Raw genomic sequence first — 25657 nt, 5'->3', positions numbered from 1 at the left:
CTACTTCCCTCTGCTGGGCAAGCTTCAAAATTTATGGAAAGAACATAGTACTTGGAGGAGCCAGAAAAAGACTTAAATCAAGGACTGTATGTAATGTAACTTTAGATAGATCAAAGACTTCAGACAGCATCAAAAATTTACATGAGTTCGATATTCTAAATGCCTGCTGCTTACAGAACCTAGATGAAAAGAAATATATTTTCCTCTGGCAGACCTAACTTATTCTCAGATTTAATATATAGGCCTATTATATTACTTTGTAATATTATATTATTTATAATGTCTTATGCATCACTGTTTTACAACTTTAAGCTATTGTAGAAGGAAGGCCTTCTATGTTTCCCTTCACGAGTGAGCCTCTCTCTCTCTCTCTCTCTCTCTCTCTCTCTCTCTCTCTCTCTCTCTCTTTTTTGGTTGAACTATCCCTTTAACATTTTTTTTTTTTTTTTTTTTTTTTTGAAGTACAATAAAATAACATTTGAGTTATGAACTAATGGTGAAACTGTTACACAAAAAGAAAGTTGTGCTCAAAATACAAGAGGGAGCAGCAGTCCATCATGAACATATAGATCTCTGCAGATAAGTTTGGGAAAACTGAGGATATTATGAGACGGTTCTGACTGCAGAACGCAAGATCTAGGGGGCGTGGTTGGATCCAGATTCAACTCCCTAAACACACCCTTCTCCATCCCCTAAATGGAGATCCAACCACGCCCCCTGGATCTTTTGTTCTGCAGTGAGGGTCTACTGGGATATTATGCTAAATATATAAAAGATAATGCGAGAACGAGCAGTTGATTGTACATTATCAGGCCTATGGAGCGACTCACCACATAAATAAATAACTACGAGGACATGAAATATTAATTCGAGTTGAAATTATTTTAGAATTTAACCATTATCCTAAAGCTAATAAAAAAATACAGCACACCAGTAAGACACTGCACCAGCAATATAGTAATATTAATAGTGTTTTAACGTTCTCTGAGGGCCATTTTCATTACAGTCATTAATTGAGACACACCAGTTGCGTTTGTACGGACAAATCACGCACTTTCTCGCTCAAAAACAGTAGGCCTATGGGATGCTTTATTACTGGATGAAGTGGATATTTACAACCCACTGCTGGAAACAAAACAATCTGAACAAGCAGCTTGTGAACGATTCTAAACTTGAGGTATGTCCATAACAGTTTAGCACATCAAAGTATGCCCCAGTCCTGAATGGAAGGCTAAATGTCCCTGGAACCATTCCCACTGAAAAGCAGTCTGTCCAGATAAAAAGTGCTCAACCCCATGTAAACCAGCAAACAGACCGGCTTGACCAAGCCAGGAGAACAGAAACCCATCTCTTTCCCCCTGCAAAGGCGGTCTGAGGTATAAATCGAGCAAAGACGTTCAGCGTTCTGTTCTGCTCCTTTTCCGCTGTGCTTGCGTACAGCTGTTTTTAAACGCTGAAAGAACTCAGAACGCTTCCTCTGCGTGTGTGAACGGCCCAAAAATCACAGGCTTGGGACCACGCCTGTCCTAGAAGGAGAGGTGGGTGAAGGCGTAAATGCAAAAAAAATTCAGTTACGCTTTACAGCTGCAAAGGATCACAGGGCAAAAAGTCCGAAAATGTCCGGCGTGGCATCCACACTCGCCAAGAAGAGAGCCGCGGCGGCTGGCTTCGGGACGAACGCCAATGCGGTGAAGTACCTGAACCAGAACTTTGAGAGTCTGAGAAGTGAGTGTCTGAGCCGTGGGCAGCTGTTCTGCGACCCAACGTTCCCAGCCGCTCCCGAGTCTCTGGGCTTCAACGAACTCGGTCCACGGTCGCCAAAAACCAGGGGTGTTGTGTGGAAAAGACCCGGGGTGAGTTCATATCAAAGCATCATAAATGTAGTTTTACCAAAGTAATCTATCATGTAGGTAAAATGATTCTATCTATCTATCTATCTATCTATCTATCTATCTATCTTTGTCATTGTGGCATGAAGCGTTCAACTCTTGGTAATGTGATTTTCATAAAAAGCAAAATATGGCATTGCTAACACATGACTCATCCCATGAGTATTTAAATGGAAACCAGGCAACATAGAACAACTTTTCAATGCTTTTTACCATTTCTGCAGGAACTGAACTCCAATCCTGAGTTTATTGTTGGAGGGGCTACAAGAACAGATATTTGCCAAGGAAGTTTAGGTAAGCAAACGCCCTGCTGGGTGCAGATCTAACAGATTTAAAAGTTCAAAAGGTGTTTGTGTTTATGTGAGATTGACCAAAAATGTCTTGCATTTTATGAAGCTCTCTTGGAGTTATTTTTCATTTTAACTTTATTGGGTAATCCCCTCTAAACATGAGGAAACATTTTAAAAAGCTCACCCAATGTCTTTGAGTATTCTGTTCCCCTATAAACAAGTTTACACGCTCTCATAATTAATTAATATTGCACTGCTGTCTAATTTTCACAATCAAATGAGACCCTAGTTACTCACGCATGAGAGAAGTCTTTGTGCACTTTTTGGGAAAACACTAGCCGATGCTGGTTTCAGCTCTCGTATTTGTTTTACTTGCAATGCATCTGTTTAGCCAGGTGGAGAAATCCCCATGAAGTGGGGTGTGATTTGCACCATTGCATAACACAGAGGGCGATTTCTGTACAGTTGACTCTGTGTTAATGTGCTAGACATTTTGTAGACATTTTTTGTAGATTTTACTTAATTACTTATTTTTGTGTATTTGCCTAAATATTAATTTCTTTACAAAAAATATTTTTGTATTTATTAATTTAAGTTTGATTTGATTATTATTATTTTTTTTTTAATTTATTTAGTTTGAGAAAGTTTTATTTAGTTGCATGATGTGCATAGGCTTGATTTAAGGCTCATGCAATACTTGTAGCCTCGCTAAACACTCCAGAGAGGCAAAAATTTAAAACGAAATGGTTTCTCTGTCCTACTTCACTCTTTTATAGTGCGAAATAGAGCTAAAATTGTTATGATACTGGTTCAGAAAACTGCAAATCAAGCCTGCCAGTTTCAACGTTACTATAGTAACACTTTCAGTGTTGTTGCACATCATATCATCAGGAACATATTGTCATAGCTGTATGAAAGATGAAAGCTGAGTCATTCAACTGAAAAGGAAACAGTTTTTTAGCTCAGTGAGTTGTAGGCATACTCATTTCAAAGACTAGTCAGCTGACATGTTGTGGAAGAATCTGAAAGGCAGTTTATTTAGAGGCATTCAGCTAAACTGAGTCATCTTTGTGAAGATTATGGAATGCGCAGGATTTGGGGGCAGGACAAACAATGTAGGCCTACAAACAAACTGTTGGAGGACTGAATCTCAGCATTTGCAATTGAGCATGTGGGAAATTATCTTAAAGGGATCGTTCACTGCAAAAATTAAAATTCTGTCATTTTTACTCCCCTTCTTCATTCCAAACCGTTTTGTTTTTATTTTCTTCTGTAGAAGATACAAGAACAAAAATTTTCCATTTCAGTTACAAATCATAGGGACTGAAGCCTTCAAGTTTAAAGTCTTGATATTTTTAAACTGCTTTAGCTTATATGCATTCTTCATTTCTGTGCTTTGGTAAAAAGTCAGTGTTCCTTATTAACATTGATTATACCTTTGTCTATGTAAATCTGGTAAAGTTCAGCAGACTTTCACAACCACAAGTTTCCTTTCTGCAGGTGATTGCTGGCTCTTAGCGGCCATTGCTTCCCTAACCCTCAATGAAGACGTTTTTGCTCGTGTCGTACCATCCAACCAGGGCTTTGGGCAAGACTATGCTGGAATTTTCCACTTCCAGGTAAACAAAGTAGATAGGAAAGTTACATTGCACTTGGACAGCTTGTGAAGAGAAATATGTTGAATAATTGGGATGTTTGCAGAGAGATTAAGTTTTAAGGAATGAAGTCTTGATAGGAGGTTGATAAAGCATTTTGGGTTAGAGGTTGCTAGTAATTGCTATTTAGTTCTGGGAGGTTGCTTGGGTGTTGCCAGAGGTATTCTAGCTGGTTTCTATAGGCAGTTATTAGACAGATAGATGTCAAATAAATGTTATTTCTCTTTAACACAGACTCACATTGACTCGGTTTTATGGGTTGGGATGGAATGTTTTTATCAGGACAGGAAGTCACACTGACTCCAACCTGTTCCAAGAGGAAGCACGTGCTCAGTTCCTCTATGTGCTCAGCCTTACTGTATTTTTAAATTTCACTTTTTGCTGCACCACTGAGATTAATTATATTTAAGCATTAAAAAAAATTCCAGATCATAACTGTAAGTGATGCCAGAGCTTATTCACAGGCCTTTCAGATGTAGCAGGCATATCAGTCTGTGCTTTGGCTCTTGATGCTGAGCATTCGTGAGTTATGAGGTTGTATCTTAAGTCTAAGCTGCTGTGATTCCTCCCTAATTTAAGTACATTTGTTTTGATGGTTGCAGTTGTGGCAGTTTGGGGAATGGGTGGATGTGGTGGTGGACGACCGCTTGCCCACTCGAGATGGAGAACTGTTGTTTGTTCATTCCGCCACAGGCTCTGAGTTCTGGAGCGCCCTGCTGGAGAAGGCCTATGCTAAGTGAGTCATATAATCTCCCCTTTTGTTGGGTTTGGAATGTGTTTGTCTTGCATCATAACAGCCACAATTGCAGTCAAGCTTACAATTTATAATCAGTCTATTTGTTTAGTCTAATTTTTTGCTTAAAAAATTGTCTATTCAAATTATTATAATTCATTCTATTGAAATTATTTAAAAACAATTAATTTAAGAAATGTATACAAACTAAAAGTTTTGAAGTCTAATGCTAACCAAGGCATTTATTTGATCAAAAATACAGTAAAAACTGTAATATTGTGACATATTATTACAATTTAAAATAACTGTTTTATATTTTTATATATTTTAAAAAGTAATTTATTCTTGTCATGGCAAAGCTGTATTTTCAGCATCTTTACTACATTCTTCAGTTTCACATGATCCTTCAGAAATCATTCTAAATATGCTGATATAATGCTTAAGAAGCATTTCTCACTATTATCAATGTTGAAAATGGTTTTGCCGCTCAATATTTTTGTGGAAACCATGATACATTGTATCAAGACTTTTACATCAATTTAAAGCATCTTTACTGCATTATTTATTTATTTAGTTATTGAGGATTCTTTTACCTTAAATTATAAATATGTGGTTACCGCTTTGCAGAGTGATCAGTAGTCATACCCATACTTTTATACACTATGTTGGTAGTCTGTTTTTTTTTTTTTTTTTTTTTTTTTTGCACACATGTAACACTGTGTTCTCTTCTTCAGAGTGAATGGATGTTATGAAGCTCTGTCTGGAGGTTCCACCACAGAAGGTTTTGAGGATTTCACTGGTGGGATTGCAGAAATGTACGAGTTGAAACAGGCCCCGTCCAACATGTTCCAAATCATCAGAAAGGCCCTGGAAGCTGGAGCTCTGTTGGGATGCTCCATAGATGTATGAGCTCTTTAGCACACAAATCCTTTGATGTTAAAGGATTAGTTCACCCAAAAATTAAAATTCTGTCAGAAAAGATAAAGTAAAATAATGCTTATTTTACATAGATCACCAGTGCAGCAGACTCTGAGGCCATCACATATCAGAAGCTTGTGAAAGGACATGCCTACTCTCTTACTGGAGCAATCGAGGTTAGTCATCTGAGTGTCTTTCATTTTTTAGGCTTCCTTTGCATTATTGTTCAGATAATGCCTTGGATTTGCTTTAGTTAAAGGAGACATACACTAAAAGTATCATTCTACTTGTTAACATTTATATGTATAATCTATCTATAATCTTGTCAGGTTAATTACCGAGGCCGAAAGGAGAAGCTGGTCAGAGTTCGTAATCCTTGGGGTCAAGTGGAATGGACAGGGGCATGGAGTGACAAGTAAGACCCAAAAATTCAAAACAATATTAATTTATCAATTTTTATATTTACTATATTATGCAGTTGCATAAGTTTGTAATGAAGCTATTGTAGTGTTATACAGTACAGTAGTGTATTCACAATATAGCTGGACCCTATTGCGTAATTATTTCTGCATATTTTAGCTCTTCTGAGTGGAATGCCGTCGATCCCTCTGAACGTGAGAATGTGAAGTCAGAAGATGGAGAGTTCTGGTAAAATTCAGTTAAAAACCATACAACCACAACACTGAAGCTCTTTTTGGCACAGCTATTCACTACCTGTTTGCACTTGTGTAGGATGTCATTCTCAGAGTTTGTGAGGCAATATTCTCGATTAGAGATCTGCACTCTGACCCCAGATACGCTGACATCTGACTCTGTCAATCACTGGAGTGCATGTAAATTTGATGGCACCTGGAGAAGAGGCTCTACGGCTGGTGGCTGCAGGAACCATCCATGTAAGCATGTTTATATTTCTGTAACCGAACAGAAGGTTTAAGTGCGTGTGACCTATCAGCATCGGCTCAAGTTTGGAGAGGGACTGTCTATCAGAGGCAGAGTCAGCTTTTTGTTCACTGTACAAAATGTAAAAAAAAAATACCAAAAATATATATTATTATTATATATTCAAATAGAAAAAGATTTTTACATTTTAATAATATTTCACAATATTACTGCTTTTAATATATTTTTATTTATTAAATGTAATATTACTGTTTTCATTGTACTTTTGATTTTACTGTATTTTTGATTGAGTATAAGAGACTTCTTTTAAAAACATTTAAAAAAAACAACTTTTGAATGGTAGCGTATGTGAAAATGTATGTGAAGTATACAGACTAAAAAACTGTAACCTTTTGCTTTAATTGTCATCTTAATTGTTGGTGTTCCACAGACACCTTCTGGATGAATCCTCAGTTTAAGATCAAATTGGAGGAGGAAGATGATGATCCTGATGATGATGAAGTGGGCTGCAGTGTGGTGATTGGCTTGATCCAAAAGAACCGGCGTAAGCTGAGGAAGTCTGGAGAGGACATGCACACCATTGGCTATGCCATCTATGAGGTGGGGTTGCTAAGATACAAATTTTTGTATTTTTTGTTGTAAATTTAATGACATAACCTGTGAAGGGCGCTGTTTATACAACTATTCCTTTTCTTCTCTTCTAGGTGCCTCCTCAGGTGAGTGCAATGGAATAGCTTTAAAAGGATTTCTGAAAATTGAGAGGATAAACATAATTAGTAATATGAAGCATTTGAAATTAGGCCTGTCATGATAACAACTTTTTGTTGTACGATATATATTCATAATGTAACAGCATAATAATGCAAGAAGGCCTACACACTTCCAAATGAGAACAAACTTTATTTACACTACTATTTAGATCATGGAAGTTAAGTATCAAAATATTAGATACCTTAAAAAACCTGAATAAATATTAAATAAACAATTTCTAACAAAAAGTGCAAAATAGAAAAAAAGAACTTGTATGGAGATTTTTTCATCTAGAAATTTTTCCCTGAACTTGTTTTCTCTGTAAATTAAGGATGCACACTATTGCTGAAAAACACAATCCCTACTTAGCAGTCAGATGTCTGTATGCACAAAGGCACAGATCCCTAAACAAGGCCATATCTGCAGATGAAACTTTTTTTGTAGAAGCATTTTTTACATTTGAACTAGCACCTCATGACTACACCGCGTTGTGTACGAGAAGCTGCAAAATACACAGGCGCAAGTGGAATGTAAAAAACATGCTGACATTAATTTAAGTAAATATAATGGCTGATATATTGCGTCACCAAAAGGTCGTTGAGGTCATGTATATATATTGTGCGATAAGTTGATATATTGATTTTTGCGACAGGCCTATTTGAAGTATATTTAGCTAAAAATACTGGTCAATAATATCCACAGAAAAAACATTCAAAACCACCAAGAAACCACCTAGTAATGCCCTAGAAACCCCCAACCACCCTAGCAACTGCAGGGTAACCACCCACAACACCCTAGTAGTGTTGACTTTTGCTCAGGCAAGCACCACTCACATTTTCTTCAGAAAATGTATGAATCTGGTTCATTGTCCCTCTGGTTCTTGATCACCTCATTGCAGTTCCACGGTCAAAAGGACATTCATCTGGATAAGAACTATTTCCTGACCCACGCTCAGAAAGCTCGATCAGAGACCTTTATCAACCTTAGAGAAGTCAGCACCCGCTTCAAACTTCCTCCTGGAGAATATCTCATCGTCCCATCCACATTCGAACCGCACAAGAACGGAGACTTCTGTGTGCGTGTCTTCTCTGAGAAACAATCTGAAATGCAGTAAGGATCGTCTCTTTTTTATTACCTTTATTTAACCAGGAAAAAGACACACTGAGATTAAATCTCATTTACAGGAGTGTCCTGGCCAAGATAGGCAGCCAAGTTTGCATATACAAATAAACAACAGTAACAACATATTTACAACAAAGTTACAACATATTTACAACATACAGTACTAAAACCAACATACAGACATATAACCAATTAAAAACAATTAAGACACCTTTAACTCACTCTATAGATTACGTAGTCAAAATTTTAAATAATTATATTTAAAATCCTTTTGGAGAAGATTCCAATCTGAAGTGGCAGCATATTTAAGAGAAGTTTAACCAAGTTCACAAAGATTATAATTTGAGTGAGAATGTAATGAGTAAATTGCCAGACAAAGTCCTTTGAATAAAACAACGGAGATAAAATGGTAAATAACCCAATATGACTTTATATATCAACAGATACCATCATTTTTTTTCCAAATACTCAAAGAAGGCCATACAACTCCAATGTATAGTTCACAATGATGTGTTGAAAATTTACAATCAGTTATATATCGCAGAGCATCGTGGTACAATGCATACAAGGAGGCAAGAAGATAAGAGGGCACATGCTGATCCCCATAATAAAGAATAGGTAGAAAATTAGCAGACGGTTATTTCTTTCTCAAACTGAATGAAAAGCATGGCTTATTTCTAAATTAAACCTCAAATACTTAATGTGTGAACCAAAATGTAATGTATTATCAATAATAATACCCAGGTATTTGTACTCTGACACTGAAGTAATTTGGCTCCTCTGAGAAGTCCGAAGAACAATTTGTTTTCTGGAGAAGTTTTAGAATTTGAAAATAACATGCATTTTGTTTTTTCAACATTTAAAACCAGAACAGAACCTATTATGGATAATATCAAAAGCAGACTGTAAAAAAGCCACAGACTGTGCTTAGAGGGGGCTGAACAATAAACGATAGTATCATCTGCATAAAAATGGAACCTTGCATTATCAATATTAAAATCAAGGCAGTATATATATATATACTTTACAACCTCCAGAGGATATGACTGAACACCTTCTGTCTGTACACATTGGGTTCTTCCCTTCAATGAACCACAAAATATCATTTTCTTATAGTCCTACCATCTAAGCCTATTTAATAGTATGTCAAGTTGCACAGTATCAAAGGCCTTTGATAAGTCAATAAAAAGACAAGCACAATGTTGTTTATTATCTAAGGACTCCACAATGTAATTTAAAACTTTTTAAATGGCCGTAGTAGTACTGTGCCCTTTACGGAACCCGGATTAGTTAATAGACAAAATATTATGACAGTTTAAATCCTGTGTCAACTGTCTGCTAACTAGAACCAAAAGTTTTGAGAGAATACAGAGCTTATATATATAGGTCTGTAGTTATCCATTAAAGAAGGATCTCACCCCCTTTTTGACAGGGGAAATACAAATGCTGATTTCCAGTTCTTAGGGAATGTATTAGTTAATAATGAAAGACATTAAACAGACACGTCAGCGGTCACCACTAGTTTTAAATACAACTGGGCAATATGATCAGGATGTGGCAATTTATTCACATCTAATTCTTTTAAAGCAGAACAAACATCGGCAAGAGTAATTTTTTGAAATGCGAACTCTCTTGTCCATAGATTACGTTCAGCTTCAAGGAATTCTAAATTTTAATTTTATAATTATATGTTTGAAATAACCCCCCCCCCATGCAATAAAATAACTATTAAAACTATTAAACATTTGCTTTTATCTACAATTTTTATAAGATCATGTTCAAATTACTTGTAGTGTCTTCAACATATGATCAACTAAAACACTATTACTTTATTACAAGTGGTACTGAGAAACCTGCCAAGAAATGACAAAACATGTCATTATTATTAATAATAATAATATTTTGTTTCAATAATTCTGTGGTCTGAAGGAAATTATTTTTTCTGTTTTTCTTATTTATTTATTTATTAATTTATTTATTTATGACTGTAAATTCTTATTTTTCTTAGTTTGTAGTCACAATAATAGTTAGTAGTCAATATAAAAAAGTATTTGTTTGTAATTTGTTTATTCACTACATATTTATATGCATATATTATTTTTATTTTATTTTTTTTAAGGAGAGGTGCTGTATGACCTGTGAGATTCTCCTTTCTATGTGATACACCAGTAGGTTAATCTACTGTCTCTCTTATTTCCTCCAGACAATGTGATGACCCTGTAGAGGCAAACATAGAAGATGTAAGTTCCATTTTCCTGTGTTCCCTAATTATAATCCTACCATTGACTTTATTAATGTGAACATCATCAATAAACCTCTTTTCTGACTCCTCAGGAGACAGTGTCTGAAGATGAGGTTGATGCTGGCTTTAGGGGAATGTTTACTAAACTTGCAGGAGATGTGAGTTATTTTAGACCCTGCATAATGTTCATGAATTGCCTTGATAAACATGAAACGTGTTTGACCAATTAAATATAAAAATAATGTTTCCTCTTTCCTAAGGACATGGAGATCTCTGCCACCGAACTGCGAACAATTTTCAACAAAATAGTTGCAAAAAGTTAGTCTTTTCTTTTTATAACTAAAAAATACATTGTTTTCATAAAGACATTAAGTAAACAATTTGTCTTCTGCTTACAGGAACAGATATTAAGACAGACGGTTTCAGTTTGGAAACATGTAGGGTCATGGTGAACCTCATGGATGTATCCTTTACAAATAGTCCAACAGGCAGTACATTTCTGTGTAAAGATACATTTCTGTTAACTTCTCAGTGTTTCTGAGAGTCATAAGCAGTTTGACTTAACTCTAGTGCAGGAAAGTGGCAATGGTAAACTAGGGTTAGCAGAGTTTGCCACTCTTTGGAAGAAAATTCAAAAGTATCTGGTAAGTTTGTATTAAGTGTGGCATAGAAATTCAAAAATGCTACTTGCAAACCTCATGTTTGTTGTCTTGGGCTTTTTTAGGTCATTTATAAGAAGAATGACATGGATGGGTCCGGCTGTATGAGTACACCAGAGATGCGAATGGCTTGTAAGGAAGCAGGTACCTTTGACCTTCATTTAAACTTAAAAAAAATGAGTTTTTAATGAAGGAGCAGCAAGCGAAACTTCAAAGTAACCTCAAAGTAACTTAATTCATTGGTAATCATTGCACAGGATTCTCTCTGAATGACTGCATTCATCAGAATCTGGCTGCACGCTATGGAGACGCAGACATGAAGATTGACTTTGATAACTTTGTGTCCTGTGTGATGCGCCTGGAGATGATGTTCAGTAAGAACAGCTCATAATTTTTTTCCCTGATTGGTTGAAATATGTTTCAAGAGTGTTAATTATAGGTTTTAATGTAGTTCATCTTTTTAATTATTATTGTATGGCTATGAAGTACTTGAGGTTTGTTGACCACATTGCCGTTCACTACATTACATACTTTCTGAATTGTCTCACGTTAAGGCCTGTTCACACCAAGGAAGATAACTATAAAGATATAGTTCTAAAAATCATTCTCATTATTAAAGAATAGCATAGTTCATACCACAGTTATAATGATAAAGGCACAGACAAATGATATTGTTGAAATCACTTTCAGAACGATTTTTTCCAGCTGATGAACGATAAAAACATTAACAGCAAATCAGAATCAATCCTGCTATCACAAGCTCGAGAATTTGAAGCAGCAGACGAGCGTGCACTTGGAATAAACAGACGATATCGTCCACTGGTGTGGATGCTAATATAGTTAACTTTATAGTTATCATTCTTGGTGTGAACAGGCCTTTAGACTTTTTTTTTAACTTTCAATTAATAATCTAAGTAGAATTTGAAAATATCTTTCAATGTGTTATGACTTTCATTACCACCTTGTGTGTGAGCAGGATGTTTTCAGTAACTCATTTTTCCAGTAGGAAATTATTTCTTACATTCTACTGTATGTAATGTGATTTTGTTTATTTTTGGTGTATGCATTATTTTTCTTTTATATTTTTATATCAATTAAAAGCAAATTCTTCTTTTTTAACTTTTGCAGAAGTGTTCAAAAGGATTGACGTAGACAACAGTGGGTTCATTGAGTTGGACTTCTTCCAGGTACTGACTGTCTTGCAATCTAATAGCAATGTATGTCTTTATGTTTATTTATTTTGTGTTAGAGTATTTTAAATGCTTCTTTTTCTTTCTTTCAGTGGCTGACGTTTGCTATGATTTAAAGGCACTGAGGAATATTATAAATAGTATTTTTAATTGTACTAGTTAACTTACACAGAAGACCATCATTTAACTAAATGCTTAATTAGTATAGTGGACCACCTGGAATTTGTAAATGTGTCCATTGTACTTTGCTACAGACATACAAGCATAGTTACCTTTTGTTTTATTTGTCATGCACTTTCCTCTTATTGTGGTGCTTGCAAGGCATTTTTATATATTTTATCTTTTTATTTTTTTTCTACTCCAAATTATATGGCTTGTTAAGGAGAATTGTGCAATTACTTCAAATGATATTTAAATAATACTTTAAATTAATTGATTTTCACCTGATCATATAAACCTAGGGACCAGATTATCATATCAAACTTGGATGTGAACATTTTTGGCCAGTAAGCGACCACATGACAATGCTCTGGCAATGAATCAAGCATCTTGGTTGTGTAAGCAAACGCAAAGCCAACAGACAACAGTAAACCAACAGAAATATTACAGACCTAATGAAATCGCTCGACAAACTCAGGATTTTTTACTTGTTGTGTAAAAAAATTAAATGTGATATATCATGGGGGGGAGCCACATAATAACAGCCAAGAACCACAGTTTGCTATTGATAATCTTTGCATGTGGTTTTAAAAGACACAAAACTGCTATTTTGATTCAATGCACAGAATCTATTCAATCTATTTATTGTTGTTGTTTTCGGTGAACTTTATATTTTTTTAATGAAATTTAATATTCAAGCCTGAAACCAAGTTTTATTTTCTTTGCTGCCTTGCAAGCACTGGTATTTCCTTGTGTAAATTCAAATCTAGTTTGTATTATGGACCATTTGGAATTTATATGCATACAAGATACAGCCTTGTTGTTGTAGAGAAACAAATAAAGTTATCTTTTATTATTTGCACCATGATTTTCCAGTGTGCATGTTATTTAGTGGTGATCAGGGGTGGCGATCTTTAAGGAGAATTTCTATCAGTAATTTTCGCTAGTCTTTTGATGTTTGCCTTAAATTGTATTTTGGCGAAATTTTAAAACGAGCTGTTTATTCATAAACTCGTTTGACCTTATATTTTTATAGATCGTGTTGTTTTTATTTCCGTTAGAAAAGTTATAACTAAGGCATCCTCTCAAATCCCGTTATTTGTAAAGCACTTTACCGGTATCTCATGACAAGTGCACTTATCAGTCTCAGTGTTTATCGCTCCGCCTCCTCTGGACTCTGTCTGGACACACACACACACACACACACACACACACACACACACACACACACATACTGAAGCTTTAATACACTAGTGCACCGCTTATCTTTCGGTAGAATATAAGTGTATATATCACACATACCACACAGAGAAGAGACTGACTGGACCGCGGTTGCAAGGCAAGTTTAGCTGCTCCTGTATTTCTGTCCTCAGTGAATCGTGTCGAGATTTATTTCGTTCTCTTCTGTCCGTGTTGTTGGACTCCGTCGGCCTGCTGTTAGTTTGTCGCATTGAACACATTATTCAGTGTCAGATATGCATGTTATGCTCATATCGAAGATTAGGCTTATGTACTATCGCTCGAAAATGCAGTTAAAATTAATCATTAAATGAACCGCTGTGATTTGCGAAGGTTGAATGGCGTTACTAAGACTTGAATGTTTGGCATGCCATACATTTCAGAAATGAAATAATGTACAGAACAACCATAGACACTTAATAAATCGCCACTAAAAGTGTTTTTAAAATGTTACATATTATGATTGAGGTTTAAAAGCGGATCTGTGGTGGATTTCTCTTAGTTTTAATAGTTTTAGTAGGTTTATGTAAATACAGTGCAGGTTGTGTGATTTGTGTTGAGATGAATGGGAGGCCCTCAGTCTGTTGTGAGTTTTGAGGCCAGCAGCACAATACGGTCATTGATACAGAGAGATAAGAGAAATATGATGCTAATGCTGTGACAGTCTACTGTATACATAAAATTATTTGACATAGCAATATTTAAGTTTAAAAACTGAGTGAGATTTTTGTAAAGCAGATTATGAGTCTACAAACAGTGCAGCACTAACACCAGACCTTCTGCATGTGTTTTGTTTGCATTTTTAACCTTATTGATATGGAATAATATTTTAAAGTAATTTTTAGTAATCTTAAGGATGCCCACAGCCTTCAGTGGAACCAAATTGTATTTGGACACTAAAGTGAGTGTTAAAATATTAAAAAAAAAAAAAATTGCCTTAGAAACTTAATATCAAAGCAAGTAGCATCTTTTCTCTGAACTAAACATATTTTGGGCCATTTTTGCAATTACCAACTGTCAAGTTCATCACATTAACATCTTCCACTAAGTACTAAAAATACTTATTTTTTTTCTCATGGTATTTATTGTTTTGGTCATGGTAATGATATCCCATAAACCTTCATGTAAGGTACAACTGTCACTAAGACACACCCTTTTAAAAGATACTAACATGTACACCTTAGGTACTAATATGTACTTTTAAAGTGCTAATATGGACCTTTAAGATACTAATGTGTACTATTTAGGGGTAAATAAGGTACAAAGATGTAATTTGTAAACTTTTTTTAGCCCCAGTGACAGCTTTGTAATTTTTTTTTTCTCAGAGTGTATGTCTTTTGAAAGCAAGTGTGCATAATTTGCATTTACTTGTCAATTATAGAGTTTTTTCTTTGTCTTTTTTATTTTAATTATTATCCAAAACACAATGCAGTGTACTCAATGTCTACACACAATTATGTAAGTATTTGAGTATGAATCACTTTGCTATCAGTTTTGCTATTTATACCCGCTCTGCATCTCACGGCTCCAGCATGTTCTCATACGGAGGAATCTCAGCACAGATCAGTGCTAATAGGCTAAAGGCAGATGGCGTGGGCTCTTTTGAGCAGGCTTTACACTTCCAGAACCAGGACTTTGAGGCCCTCAAACAGGAGTGTTTGGAAGGGGGTTACCTATTTGAAGACCCCTGTTTCCCCGCCGAACCACCCTCTCTCGGCTTCAAAGAACTTGCCCCGTATTCCTCCAAAACCCGTGGTGTGGAGTGGATGCGCCCTACGGTGAGGGAAAAAGATTTTCTTTTTACACTACCTCTTAGTCTCTTATGCTCAACAAGGCTGCATTTATTTGATCAAAAATACAGTAAAAACAGTAATATTGTGAAATATTATTACAGTTCAATACAACTGTTTTCTGTTTTAATATAATTTAATTTGTAATTTATTTCTGTGATGGCAAAGCTGAATTTTCAGCAGGCAGCCATTAGTTCAGTCTTGAGGATCACATGACCCACCGATCCTTGCAGTTCATAGTCAGAATGTTTATAACCGCACTGACCCCTCCCTTCTCTCTATTGCAGCTGTTGTCCCGGTTATAAAGTCACATACTATACACATAGATGTTTCTGTAGGCACGCTTAGTCAGAGTACACGTTACTCCTCCTCTAAGGTGGTTTCATGCAGATGGCTCATTGTTATTTATGAGTTTGTTTCTCTGGTATCATAGGAGTGGGAGTCATTCCCAAGCCTGTAATTGTTTTTTTTTACATAATACATGAAAATATCTTATTTTCAATTCCAGGTTTATTATAGTATAACTAAAACTAAAACCATAAAAAATGTTACTTGAAATAAAATAAATGTAAATAGCTTAAACTTATTTTTAAGCTAGCTAAACTTATTTAGCTAGCTGACAAAGCAACTTTTTTTCTTTTACTTGATTTACTAAAATAAACTAGTAACTAACTGAAATTAAAATTTTAAAAACCTATATGGACATATCAACAAATACTAACAAAAATGAAAAATACACACAAAATTCTGAAAACTTTAAAATGACAATGAAAACATAAAATACAAAAATAAAAACTTTTTATTATTATTAAACTATAATAGTGTAATAATGATGCTACATTGATACCCTCCCCCCAACAAAAAGACACAAACACAATTTAACAGTTTCTTGATTATTTTTCCTTTGCATGCAATTAATTAATAAATAAATAAATTAATTGATTAACAACCATATGGGTTTGTTACAAAATGAGGGTGGTTTTTCATTTTTTGGCTGACCTGTTCTTATAAAGTCTTGATTTATTCAAACAAAAACCTCCAGGATGCCAAATTCCACTCTCAGCCCCTCTAATCCCTCCTTTTCTGCAGGAGCTCTGTGATGATCCTCAGTTCATTGTGGATGGAGCCTCACGGACAGACATCTGCCAAGGAGCTCTGGGTAAGTTTTCCGGTTGTACAAAAGTCATCCAGTATGCATAGTTTCAAAGTGTTTTCTCGGCAGGTATTATGTGTCATGCAACCCCACCAAAAAAAGATAATTTGGCTGTAAAGCTCAAAGCGTGAGTCACTACAGAAAGATCAGCTCATGGAACTGACCTGAGGCGTGTCTGCATGTGACTCATCCACTTCCCACTGACCTTGAGTCAGTGCATGTTTGTAATTGTGCCAACTTATCGCACTCAATGTGCATGTCAGATATTTTTTTTTTAGTTTTTATATGTTACCGCCCTTGTACAGTATAGTTTGCTTGCTATTAAGCTAGTATCAGTTATATAAGTTACACTTCCAGGCAAAATTCTGCACACACCTACTAGTAATATTTTCTATGTTTTACAGTGATAGAAAAGTCATCAAAACTAGCATATGACACTAATGGGATTTATTCAAAACAAAACAAATTGAAAACTCAACCAACAGTGGTAGTGTATGGTCAGCCTGAAACTGGCCCCTTATGGTTTCTGAGGCTGTGGAAAATTCCTCTGCTCTGAGGTAGAGATCTGAGTGGGATGTAAACAGGAATGGGTTCCACACAGGCCTCACAGAGAAAATAAACCCTACCCCTTTCTCTTTGTCCCCCTGCTGGCTGTAGATTGGTAGTTCAACTGCTGTGTTTTATTATTAAAAGACAAAATATTGATAAGCATTTTGGTATTGCAGTTTAAATTGCTTTTTCGAATTAGTGGATTTATTATATTTCATCCTGCCTTGTCCTTTTTTTTTCTTGGCCAGGTGACTGCTGGCTCCTCGCTGCTATAGCCTCGCTGACTCTCAATGAAAGACTCCTCCATAGGGTCGTCCCTCATGGCCAGAGCTTTCAAGATGACTATGCTGGAATATTCCACTTTCAGGTTCTGAAACACAATTGCATGCTCTAGAGGTTTTTGTTGAAGATAAATAGGGTTTTGGTTTAAATGTTTGAAATAGTTTCATAAACAAATATTAATGTATGATTTTTTTTTATTATTATTTTATTATGTTATTCATTTTAATACTTAATTGTAAAAAAATGACAATTTGAATTTATATTATATTTCAAGGCCAATTGTCTGTTGTCAGGAGTGTAGCCAAATATGAAGTCACTTTCACTCAGCAAATCTGCATGGGGAGATCTGTCGCACACTCAGCATGTATTCCTAATGAAATGACTGTATTTTACCTGCAAAAATATGCCAAACAACAATAAATGTGATTGCATCTTTAATTTGGTGTCCTCTCAGCTGTTTCTTCATACTGACCACTGTGCACCATCGGGATGTTCAGTTCAATACATTTGCTTTTTCTGTTGTGCAGTTCTGGCAGTTTGGTGAGTGGGTCGACGTTGTGATTGATGATCGGCTCCCGGTCAGAGACGGAGAGCTCATGTTTGTCCATTCAGCAGAGGGAAATGAGTTCTGGAGTGCCTTGGTTGAAAAAGCCTATGCTAAGTATGTCCTGATAGACATTATTGTAGGCCAGCAAAATATGTTCTTACTCACCAAGAATCATTTACAAAATAGGACTGTCTCTGTCTTATTTAAGATTTTATTATAGGTTAAGTACAGTCTCCTCACTTGTGTGTGTTTGTTTGTTTTGTACCAGGCTAAATGGCTCTTATGAAGCTCTCTCTGGAGGATCCACCACTGAGGGTTTTGAGGATTTCACCGGCGGGGTTTCAGAGATGTTCGAGCTCCGCAAAGCTCCAAGAGACCTGTACCGAATCATCAGCAAAGCCCTGGAAAGAGGCTCCCTGCTGGGTTGCTCTATTGATGTGAGAACTTCAATTAGTATTTCTTGATTGATTGATGCATATTTATTTACATCATTCTAGCTGTAGGGTGCTTTCACACTTCGGTTTGCTTGATTGCCTGGTCCGAACACAAGTTTGATTGATTCATATTATTTATGATTGTATACCAGATCACCAGTGCCTTTGACATGGAATCTGTGACGTTTAAGAAGCTGGTTAAGGGTCATGCTTACTCAGTGACTGCTCTCAAACAGGTAACGCTCCCATTATATGTTGTTCATAGACAGTATAATTAGGAGTTTTATTTTATGTGCCTTAATGTGTGTGATCACTTTTTGACAGGTGGAATTTAGGGGTCATACAGAGAGGCTTATCCGCATCCGTAACCCATGGGGTCAAGTTGAATGGACGGGAGCCTGGAGCGACAAGTAAGAAATGATGCAGAAACAATTATTCAGTTCATCCCAAGTCATTGAGTAAGAAGACTGTGTATGTTTCCTCTCCAGCTCCCCTGAATGGGACGAAATCGATCCATCTGAGAAGGACGACTTGCACTTACAAATGGAGGATGGAGAGTTCTGGTGAGCTTTATTAGCAATAAAAATGAAAGGAATAGTTAACCCAGATATGTGGCTATCCAAGATGTAGATGAGTTCATTGGAACAGATTTGGAGTAATTTAACATTACATCACATGCACACCAGTGGATCCTCTGCAGTGAATGGGTGCCGTCGGAACAGTTTAAACAGCTGATAAAAAACAAAAAAGTTGTCTCACTTGAATCAGAAGAGAAATATGCACAGATCAAACACCCTTTAGTGAAAAACAGATCTAAACAAGTATGTTGGTGGATTTTGATGTGAGAGGACAACAGGTGATGGACTTTTTCACAGGAGGAATCGTTATTTTGTATTATGGACTCGTATTTTTGGCAGAAGCGACCATTTAAAGTTAAAACATCTTTCTTACAAACATGCAGCTTTTCACTTGATAAGACATTAATCAAATGACTGGAGACTTGTGGATTACTTGTGGATTATTGTGATGTTTTTATCAGCTGTTTGGACTCTCATTATGATGGCACCCATTCACTGCAGAGGATCCAATGGTGAGCAAGTGATGGAATGCTAAATTTCTCCAAATCTGTTTTGATGAAGAAACTCATCTGTATCTATTTTTATTTTTGGGTGAATTGATACATCAGAAGACCAAAAACGCATCGTATATGCTCACAGCATAAAGAAACAGCTCCCTTTTCCCCAGGATGTCGTTCAGTGAGTTTTTGCGGCAGTTCTCCAGGCTGGAGATTTGTAATCTGACCCCTGATGCTCTGAGTGATGATGACCTGAGCCACTGGAACACCATCAAGTTTCACGGTGCCTGGCGGAGAGGCAGTACCGCAGGAGGCTGCCGAAACCACCCCAGTGAGTAACGCCCCTGTTTACATCCAGCGATTTTATCAGCTGAGGTCATAGATTGGCTGTATTGTTGGTCGTACTGGACGTCTCTACTGCTGGAAACATTGATGGGCTTTACAACTAGCCATAGGTTTGGAAAAATATGATCAAAATTCCAATTGCCAATGAACTGTTTTGCTTGTAAAATTACAATATTTGGATCTACACTACTATTCAAAAGTTTGGGGTCGGTAAGATTTTTTAATGCTTTGGAAAAAAGTCTCATGCTCACAGAGGCTGCATTTATTTGATCATAAATACAGTAAAAAAAACATAATATTGTGAAATATTACAATTTAAAATAGCCGTTTTCCTATTTTAAATGTATTGTAAAATGTAAGTTATTCCTGTGATGAAAAGCTGAATTTTCAGCATCATTACTCCAGTCCCCAGCATCACATGATCCTTCAGAAATCATAATATGCTGATTAGGTGCTCAAGAAAAAAATTGTTATCATTATCAATGTTGGAAACAGATTGCTTCATGAATAGTAGTTTCAAAAGAACAGCGTGTATTTGAAATAGAATTCTTTTTTAACAATATAAAAATCTTTACTGTAACTTTTGATCAATTTAATGTGTGCTTGCTGAATAAAAGTATTAATTTCTTTCAAAAACAATCCTACTGACCACAAACCTTTGAATGGAACTGCATGAAGCATCATATCACGAATAAGATGTACAATTATTAATGCATGAATCAAACTCAGCTACCAGCTTTATCTGGAATTTGAACCCATTTGGTACGTGTTCCTCTTCTATTTGGCAGACACATTCTGGATCAATCCACAGTATAAGGTCACACTGCTGGAGGAGGATGATGACCCAGAGGATGAAGAAGTGGCCTGCAGCTTTCTGGTGGCTTTACTGCAGAAAGACCGCAGACGGTTCCGCCGCCACGGACAGGACATGCACACCATCGGCTTTGCTATCTACGAGGTGAGGAGCAAAATCGGTTAAAATTGAGTGTACAGATAACTTTAAGTAAGGGAAAAAAATGCCTAATTATTTTCTTTCTTTGTCTCCTCCTCGCAGATTCCTGAAGAGGTATGAACCCATGTCAACAGTTTCTTTGTTAAATAGGTCATCATTAAAGGGATACTCCACCCCAAAATAAAAAATTTTTCATTAATCACTTACCCCCATGTCGTTCCAAACCCGTAAAAGCTCTGTTTGTCTTTGGAACACAATTTAAGATATTTTGGATGAAAACCGGGAGGCTTGAGACTGTCCCATAGACTGCCAAGTAAATAACAGTGTCAAGGTCCATAAAAGGTATGAAAGTCGTTGTCAGAATACTCCATCTGCCATCAGATGTGCAATCTGGGTTATACGAAGCGACGGGAACACTTTTTGTAAGCGAAGAAAACAAAAATAACGACTTTATTCAACAATTCCTTTGTCAACAGTCTCCTCTGTGTCCCTTCATATCACCGCATGCTGCGTACAGAAGAGCATACCCAGATTGCACGTCTGATGGCAGATGGAGTATTCTGACGACAACTTTCATACCTTTTACGGACCTTGACACTGTTATTTATTTGGCAGTCTATGGGACAGTCACAGGCCTCCCGGTTTTCATTCGAAATATCTTAAATTGTGTTCCAAAGACGAACTGAGCTTTTACGGGTTTGGAACGACATGGGGGTAAGTGATTAATGACAAAATTTTCATTTTGGGGTGAAGTATCCCTTTAAGACTTGTATACTTCCATAAAGAGGAAAAGGTTGAATTTCCTCTTGATTATTCACAGTGGAATAATTTTGCGTACTGCACAGATTTGTCATTTCCGTCTGTCTGCAGTATGCAGGCTGTCAGAATGTGCACCTTAAAAAGGACTTCTTCCTGACACACTCATCGTGTGCCCGCTCTGAGACCTTCATCAACCTGCGGGAGGTGAGCACTCGTCTCCGCCTGCCTCCCGGTGAATACATCATCGTCCCCTCCACCTTTGAACCCAGCAAAGAGGCTGATTTTGTCCTACGAGTCTTCACTGAAAAGCAGTCACAGACAGAGTGAGTGTGTGTTCTTGTTCGAGCGCTTTACGCATTTTCTTGCAGAACTGGAAAGTTGATTCTATAATGATTTAATCTGTTGTTGGTTTTTTTTTTCTCTCTCAAAGGGAGTTGGATGATGAGATTTCAGCTGACCTGGAGGATGAGGTAAGATTACATTGTTAAAAAAACCTTCAGACAAAAATTAGATGCATTATTCTTTAGACTGTTGAATAAACATGGCTCTTTTGTTTTTTTCTTGTAGGCAGAAATTACAGAGGATGACATTGATGACTCTTTTAAGTCCTTGTTTGCCCAGCTGGCTGGAGAGGTGAGTGAATATATAAAGCAGCGTTTTTTTGTTCTGAATGAGAAGCTTAGGTTCTCTAATGTTAGAATATTGCAAGTAAATAATAACTTTTGAACATTTTTACTTGTCTTAGGATATGGAGATATCTGTCCGTGAACTCAGGACTATTCTAAACAGAGTAGTGTCCAAACGTGAGTAACACACAATTTTTCTTACACTTGGGGTCAGTGCAGTCAAAATGAACCCGTTTATCTAAATCTGAATAATCCGTTTCTCTCTCAGACAAGGATCTAAAGACAGATGGCTTCAGTATGGAGTCCTGCAGAACTATGGTCAATCTCTTGGATGTATCCTTCACTATTTAAATACAAGTTACTGTATGGTTTGTTGACAACATCTGTCACTCTGATGATTACTATGGAAAATCATTTTAACTCATTCCTGAGTTGGTTGAAAAAACAAGCAGTAATCCTCTTTACATTAATTCAAAAACCAAGGGTGTAGAATTTAGTAGGATCACTATGACATGTCCCTAATAATATCCAGCGACTACTAAATTGTTCCTCACAATAATTTTGATCAAACAATTAAATGTCTGTGTCTGTTGTTATGTCCCCACCAATGCCAAAATCAAACCTACACCCTTGGCAAATACAGTGGAAGTCTATATTTAAGAAATTCTGGATGTTTAAAATCAGAAACATGAAGTTCATATGTTATGTTTACTGGCTTTAAATGCCGATGACAGTAAAAAATTTGTGCAGAAAGTTTAGAAGTATATGTCAACCGTATAAGAAGCATTTATTCTGGTATATTGGCTTGCTAAATTATTATCTGTGGTAAGTAACATCATGCCAGTTGTGATCAGACAACCTGCATCTGTTTTTTATTCTTGACTCCGTTCATCAGAAAGATGGTAGTGCACGGTTGGGTTTAGTAGAGTTTCAGATCCTCTGGAACAAAGTAAGGAAGTTGCTGGTGAGTGCCTTTTTCACAATTTCACACAGTCTGAAATGTTTATACTGTAGATTATTTAGTATAGTGTTCAAAATAAATATTTCATGTTTTTTTCCCATTTAGGGGATCTTCAGAGAGTTTGATATTGATAAATCGGGTACTATGAGCTCTTATGAGATGCGTCTGGCTGTAGAATCAGCAGGTAAAAGAGGAACACATTTCATTAATTGGCACACGCTCACAAACGGTGCAAAAACGTGAATGAAGGGTGTTCATAAATATTTATTGTAAGTCATGATTTTTTAATAAAGAAGTATTTTTATTCAGCAAGGATGCATTAAATTGAACAAAGACATTTATAATGTCACAAAAGATTTATTTCAAATAAGTGCTGTTCTTTTGAACTTTCTATTTGTCATAAAATCCTGAAAAAAATAGTAATGGCTGCTGAAAATTCAGCTTTGTATCTCAGGAATAAATAATGTTTAACAAATTCAAACAGAAAAAATTATTTTAATAATATTATTTGTAATAATAGTTCACAATAATACTGTTTACACTGTATTTTTGATCAAATACATTCAACCTTGGTCAGCATAAGACAAAATTTTCAGTGTAAATAAACATATAAATAAATAACATAAAAGAGTGTCACTCTGAGGTTTTCTCTAAAAGACCATCCTGTTAACTTTCTTTACAGGCTTTAAGCTCAATAACAGACTCAACCAGATCCTTGTAGCCAGATACGCTGAGAACGAGGTCATCGATTTCGATAACTTTGTTTGCTGCTTGATCAAACTGGAAGCCATGTTCAGTAGGTTTTTTTCTTTTTTTTGTAACACATGGTGCCTCTTAATATATTTATATTTGTAAATATGAAATACTTTATCCCAGTGTGTTTTTCATAGTCTTGCACTTCCTTTGTAGGATCTTTTCAGCAGTTGGACAGGGATGGAACAGGAACGGCTGAGATGAACCTATCTGAGGTGCTCTGCTCTTGATATTCAAATCTCAAAACAAACCATTTACAGAACACTAATCACTCCTTCTCCTTTTGTTGTGTAGTGGCTCTTCATGACCATGTGTGGCTGAGGTAGAACACTTTGTGAACGTCCAATTCAAGAACCTGCTGAAAAGCACCTCAGTGCTGAACTCCTCATGCAACAATCCCATTTCCACTTTAGCCTCATTAGAATAAAGTGCTACTAGTTTTTTAAGGATTTATTTTACAATTTTAATAATATATATTGCAGTTACACTACAAAGACATCCTCTAATGTGAAACACAAGAAATGCTGTCTGAAGAGGACCTCCACTCGCCACTTCTGTACTGACTGATGGAATGGCTGAGGAACATTATGTGCATGGGATAATTATATGGTATAATGTGAGCTTGCGTTTTGTCCTAACAGAAGACCGACCTTTATTTTCAAAAGGCTGTCTGAATAGTGTCATAGGGGGAAAAAAATAAACCACAGCACTGCATGTTCTCCAATAAGGTGAACTAATGCATCCTATTAAAAAAGATTTAGATACACAATGCGTAATTGTGAAGATATTGTCACTGATTTCCCATGATCAGAGATTCAGAATAAACTCTTATACTAAACTTACATAAACTGTTTTATGTCATATGTTCTGAAAACAAATCCAAAAACCTAAATGTCCTTACAAGTGAGTCATGGAGCATTTAATGGTGAATTGTGTTAAATTGAATTCTTAAGAATGTTAGCATGTTTACGCCATGTGATAAAAAAAATTAAGGTAATTTCGTCTTTTTCCCTCACAATTCTGACTTTTTCCCTCAAAATTCAGAAAAAAAACTATATCAGAATTGCATGATATAAACTTTCTTGCAATACCAAGTTTACATCTTGCAATTCTGTTGTTTGTTTCCCCCCAAGCAGTAATGCCACACTTCCAGACAAACTGAACAGCTGTTATGCTCGCTTCGATCGTGGAAACATAGAATCACCCAACAAAGCTGAGCTCCAACCTGATGACCTGTCACTCAGACTCTCCATCAGTGACGTGTGCTCCACCCTGAGCAGCCCTGATGGCATTCCTGGCCGGGTGCTCAGGGCCTGTGCAGAATAACTGGGTGACGTCTTTACTAATATTTTCAACCTCTCCCTGGCCATTGTCCAACACTGGACCCAATTCAGTTTGCCTACAAACTCAACAGGTCAACTGAGGACCCATTGCCTCAGCTCTCCACACTGCCCTGAATCACCTGGATAAAAGCAATACTTATGTCAGAATGCTATTCATTGATTACAGCTCTGCTTTTAATACTGTGATTCCAGCTAAGCTGATCTCCAAACTAACTTACACTGGCATCAGCCCCTCTCTACAACTGGACCCTTTCTCCTAACAGACCACTGTAAGGATTAACAATTATAACTCCTCCATCCTCATCTTGAACACTGGCATACCACAGGGCTTTGTTATGAGCT

The 25657-nt window shown here is 36.4% G+C and overlaps 2 protein-coding genes across 2 annotated transcripts; both read left to right on the top strand.

Annotated features, from left to right (window-relative positions):
• Nucleotides 1-1130: 1130 nt before the first annotated feature.
• On the top strand, nt 1131-13369 carry LOC109062020 (calpain-2 catalytic subunit-like). The gene is made up of 21 exons (XM_042769419.1): nt 1131-1853; nt 2114-2183; nt 3680-3798; nt 4437-4570; nt 5302-5470; nt 5578-5661; nt 5815-5900; nt 6065-6133; nt 6218-6378; nt 6816-6985; nt 7090-7101; nt 8034-8245; nt 10461-10497; nt 10592-10657; nt 10760-10817; nt 10898-10962; nt 11075-11143; nt 11224-11302; nt 11416-11532; nt 12287-12345; nt 12441-13369. The coding sequence occupies exons 1-21, from the start codon at nt 1617-1619 to the stop codon at nt 12462-12464; spliced, it is 2097 nt and encodes a 698-aa protein (XP_042625353.1). The 5' UTR covers nt 1131-1616; the 3' UTR covers nt 12465-13369.
• A 323-nt stretch (nt 13370-13692) lies between these two features.
• Nucleotides 13693-24820, top strand: LOC109062019 (calpain-1 catalytic subunit-like). The gene is made up of 22 exons (XM_042769418.1): nt 13693-13846; nt 15278-15524; nt 16626-16695; nt 17487-17605; nt 18048-18181; nt 18336-18504; nt 18654-18737; nt 18826-18911; nt 18990-19064; nt 19747-19907; nt 20710-20879; nt 20976-20987; nt 21744-21955; nt 22063-22102; nt 22200-22265; nt 22378-22435; nt 22527-22591; nt 23154-23222; nt 23325-23403; nt 23902-24015; nt 24129-24187; nt 24267-24820. The coding sequence occupies exons 2-22, from the start codon at nt 15279-15281 to the stop codon at nt 24291-24293; spliced, it is 2115 nt and encodes a 704-aa protein (XP_042625352.1). The 5' UTR covers nt 13693-13846; nt 15278; the 3' UTR covers nt 24294-24820.
• The last annotated feature ends 837 nt before the right edge of the window (nt 24821-25657 follow it).

This window comes from Cyprinus carpio, chromosome A13 (genome assembly GCF_018340385.1).
Source record: "Cyprinus carpio isolate SPL01 chromosome A13, ASM1834038v1, whole genome shotgun sequence".
In the NCBI taxonomy this organism is placed as follows: domain Eukaryota; kingdom Metazoa; phylum Chordata; class Actinopteri; order Cypriniformes; family Cyprinidae; genus Cyprinus; species Cyprinus carpio.
The sequence above is the reverse complement of the archived record's forward strand: the minus strand, read 5'-3'. Positions and strand labels throughout refer to the sequence as shown.